We start from the raw sequence: 3,527 nt of genomic DNA, 5'->3' as shown, positions 1-3,527 counted from the left end.
TGTTTATTATTTCTATTCCCTGTTTCTATAGGATTAGCAATAAAACCCTAGATCTGTACAGCAGCAGAGTGGGGGTTGGGTAGGAGTAGCATAAGGAGACTGCAATACACTGTTGCAGCCAAGTTTAGAGAAAGAAAAGCCCCAAGTGACAAAGTAGGTGTCAGTAGCTACGGAAAAGAGTAACAGACACTGAGTCTCTGCAATCTGTGACAGAAAGCAAAGAATCCTGAGAGCCAGGCAGAGCCTAAGAAAGACTCCTGAGCTATCTCTACTGAAGGACATCACTAAGACAACTCGGTATGCCCAGCTTCTTCCCTATAACATATCTCTTTGGTATCTTAAGAAAATCCTTCTACTGATTGTTTTAAGAAACATTTTTTTACATGCCCTGAAATTCCACCCTTTTCAAGACTTCTGCTCCATCCCTAATTAACCCACTCTAAATTATTGTTCCTTCATTTCAGAACTTTACTTGGCAATCACTCTCCTTCTCTGTTAGCCCTTTCCACCCCCACCCCCCTATAGCAGTTTTGCTCTTGAAAGACCCAATTCTAGGGACATTAGGTGCAAAAAAATCCTTAAGGATGGTATTGGGAGATTTTCAACTTGTTTGTTTTAAGGAAGACAGGTTAATGGAAGAAATAAGGAGAAACAGATATTAGGCAAGGATTATAGTAACGGCTATCTCCATCCTACTGCCATACCTGTCGGATATAGATTTTTCTCCAGTTCAAATAGGATGGGGTTACCACCACTCACGTACACAATTACTGCATCCCCTCTGTGAGCATACAACTTCACAATATTGAGCTCCTCCTTTCCAGGTACTAACTCAGAGACTTGATCGGTTCCAAGGGCGGGGAAAGCAGCTGTCACGTCAGCCCGAAGCTTTCTCCTGCAGAAAGCACACCAGTACCTGGTATGAATGCTGCCAGGATGGATTTTAATAAATACTGAAGACTCACTATAAAAAAGACTGTCTGATTTATGATGCTCTATTCGCACACACTCTTCCAAAACATCTAATGTCTCATTTATTTTCACATGTTCCTGGGGCATGTCCTGAGACCCAGTGAACAACCCAAAGTAGCCTGATGTTGGGAACTCAGCTCTACCTTCCTGACTCCATGCCTAGCCTTGGGACCCACTCCCTTCTCATATATGCTTGGTAAATCTGTCAGCTTATGATTTAACAGATATACCAGGGCACCAAGAATGACAACCAGAGAACACTGGTTCTAAAACTGCTGACGTGATATCTGCATTTGCAACAGTCCCGTCAAACAGATACAGTTCTTACCACATGTGCCTTATCCTCTCCCTCTTCAATCTCCTTCAGTCTCACCTGTCAAAAGTAATCACTACACACTTTTTTGGGGAAACTTGTAGTTCTGCGTGCTCCGTCTGATCTCTCCCAAGAGACTCTAAGCTCTTTGGAGGACAGGGACCCTGTGTTTCATTTTTGCATCCTCCACAACACCTTAAATAGACTGTAGTCTATAAGTGATTGAATTATGTTTCCTTTTAAACTCGCGAGAGTATCCAAAAGACGAATTACGTTTTCTTTTAAACTCACTAGAACATCCAAAAGACTGTCTGCGAGAGAATTCAGGCCTCCCTTTCACGTTCACCCTCAAAATGTGTCTAACTCACCCTTATCCCTTTCCGCGACTATACCCCTCGGCCTCCACCCCAGGTCGGCTGACCCAGCCTAGAGAGGGGGTACGGACCAACCGGGTTTGAGAGATATCTGGGTGCCTTCGTAGGCGGAATAGACCTTCTCTCTCTCACCTGTCCGACCCCTTGATGGCCGTGTTGGACTTGACCCGAAAGGCCTTGGCAAACATGTCTGCTGGAGTGGCCTGAGGAAGAAAAGAAGAGCACAGAAGCTAGGGGCTGTCAGGAAAACGAGAGCGCGGCTTCTTCCGAAACCGCAGCCTTGGGGGCAGCCATGCTGGGGCCCGGCTGGGAAATGGGCCCGGCTGGGAAATGGGCCCGGCTGGAAACCCAGGCCGCGCAGCTTCGCCGCTGTTGCTGCTGCGGAGACCGCGGCCGCCCCTAGTGGCAAGACCTGGAACTAAAGCAGGGCGGGGCGAGGCCTACTCTTACGCGCGGAGAAGGGGCGACGCCCCACCCCTGCTGCCCGCCCCCCCCCCCGACTACCCGGATCTGCGCCTGCGTGAGCGGCTTGAGCCTTCCTGTCTATAGTGACCCGCCCCTGCCGACGACAGTTACGTTCATTTCTACTCCATCTGCGTTGAAGTGCGTTAAGTACGAGTTCTGCCCGCTCCCGTTCCATTCAATTTAATTCAGTTCTACAAAATTAATTGAACGCCTGTGTTTTATTAAACTTGCAGGCTTCTTAAATGTTTTTCTTAAGGGTTTTTTTTCTAAAATTAAATCTTTACATTTTATTGCACAGTAAAGGCCTCATCTAGGACTTGCTCTAAGTTTCCTTTTTCCTGTTTTTTTAATTTACATGGGGTGATAACAATAACAGGAAATCCACTCTTATCCTAGATTTGCCCCTCTTGTTAAGAGTAAAAAAACTGTAAATGATCTTCAAATGTACTATTTTAAAATATTTTTGGCCATTTGTATTACATTTTGGGTATAGGGATTATTTGGGGGGGATGTTTCCAAAGTTAATATGTTCCTTATGAGTTTATTAACATGCATTGCTTATTAAAAAGTGTGTGAGATAGCTTAGTATCAAATGAGGGTTTGGCTTCTCTCTAGCAGTGTGATCATGGCCCAATGGCTTATTCTTTCGGAAACTTCTCTGTGAGATGTGGATGTCGTACCTACTCCTAGTGCTTCCATGAGATAATGTATGTGGTACATTTACAAAGCATTTACAGTGCTTTGTAAATGTCCAATAAATAGTAGATATTAGTAAAAAAAATTTTTAAAAGGAAAAATAATCAGTCTCAGACAGGGATGAGGGACAGCTGTGCACCCTGGAAGCAAGGATTTACACCTGTGTCCTCGCCACTGCTAAATTAAATTTTGCATATGAAAACTTCAGAACAGAGTGTCCAACTACAAAGAAAGAAAAAATCCAAATTGCTTGATTCAATGACACATCTGCAGAAAGGAGAATACCACTGACTGTCCAAAGATTAGGCCTCCCACAGTGTCTGCCCACCACCAGTCTTGGAGGGACCCCTAATGTGGCTGAGGTGCCAGCCCCAACTTGGGCCCCTCTACACTTCTTGATGATTCTAGATGTCTTGAATAAGAAAAAATGAAACTCCCATTATCAGCCTTGAAATAATGGTGAGTAGAAGACAAAACCCAAGGGGATTTTTCATCAGGACAGCCCTCCCCCTTACTTAGTTGGCCACCATCCCACTTTCTCTGCGTGAATCACAAATCTTCCTGTTCCCTCCCGAGTGGCCTCATTAGCAGGTAAGCTGGCTGAACCTGGAGTCCAGCAAACCAGGATTCCTTAGCCTTCCTTTTGCAGCTCCGGTGCAGCCCCACAGGACTCTTCCACACTCTTGGGTCTGAGCTACAGAATTGCC

The 3,527-nt window shown here is 45.3% G+C and overlaps 1 protein-coding gene across 1 annotated transcript in view; it reads right to left on the bottom strand.

Annotated features, from left to right (window-relative positions):
- Positions 1 to 2,069, bottom strand: part of EIF2D (eukaryotic translation initiation factor 2D) — an 18,540-nt gene extending 16,471 nt beyond the window's left edge. The window contains exons 1-2 of the mRNA XM_011372954.2: positions 1,792 to 2,069; positions 705 to 895 (exon numbers count right to left, since the gene is read on the bottom strand). Coding sequence (XP_011371256.1) covers positions 705 to 895; positions 1,792 to 1,847 — 247 coding nt within the window. The 5' untranslated portion in view covers positions 1,848 to 2,069. The remainder of the gene's footprint in view (positions 1 to 704; positions 896 to 1,791) is intronic.
- Between the last annotated feature and the right edge of the window lie 1,458 nt (positions 2,070 to 3,527).

Source organism: Pteropus vampyrus, unplaced genomic scaffold, assembly GCF_000151845.1.
Source record: "Pteropus vampyrus isolate Shadow unplaced genomic scaffold, Pvam_2.0 Scaffold217, whole genome shotgun sequence".
Classification (NCBI taxonomy): domain Eukaryota; kingdom Metazoa; phylum Chordata; class Mammalia; order Chiroptera; family Pteropodidae; genus Pteropus; species Pteropus vampyrus.
Note: the sequence above shows the minus strand (reverse complement) of the source record. Positions and strands in the feature narration are given on the sequence as shown.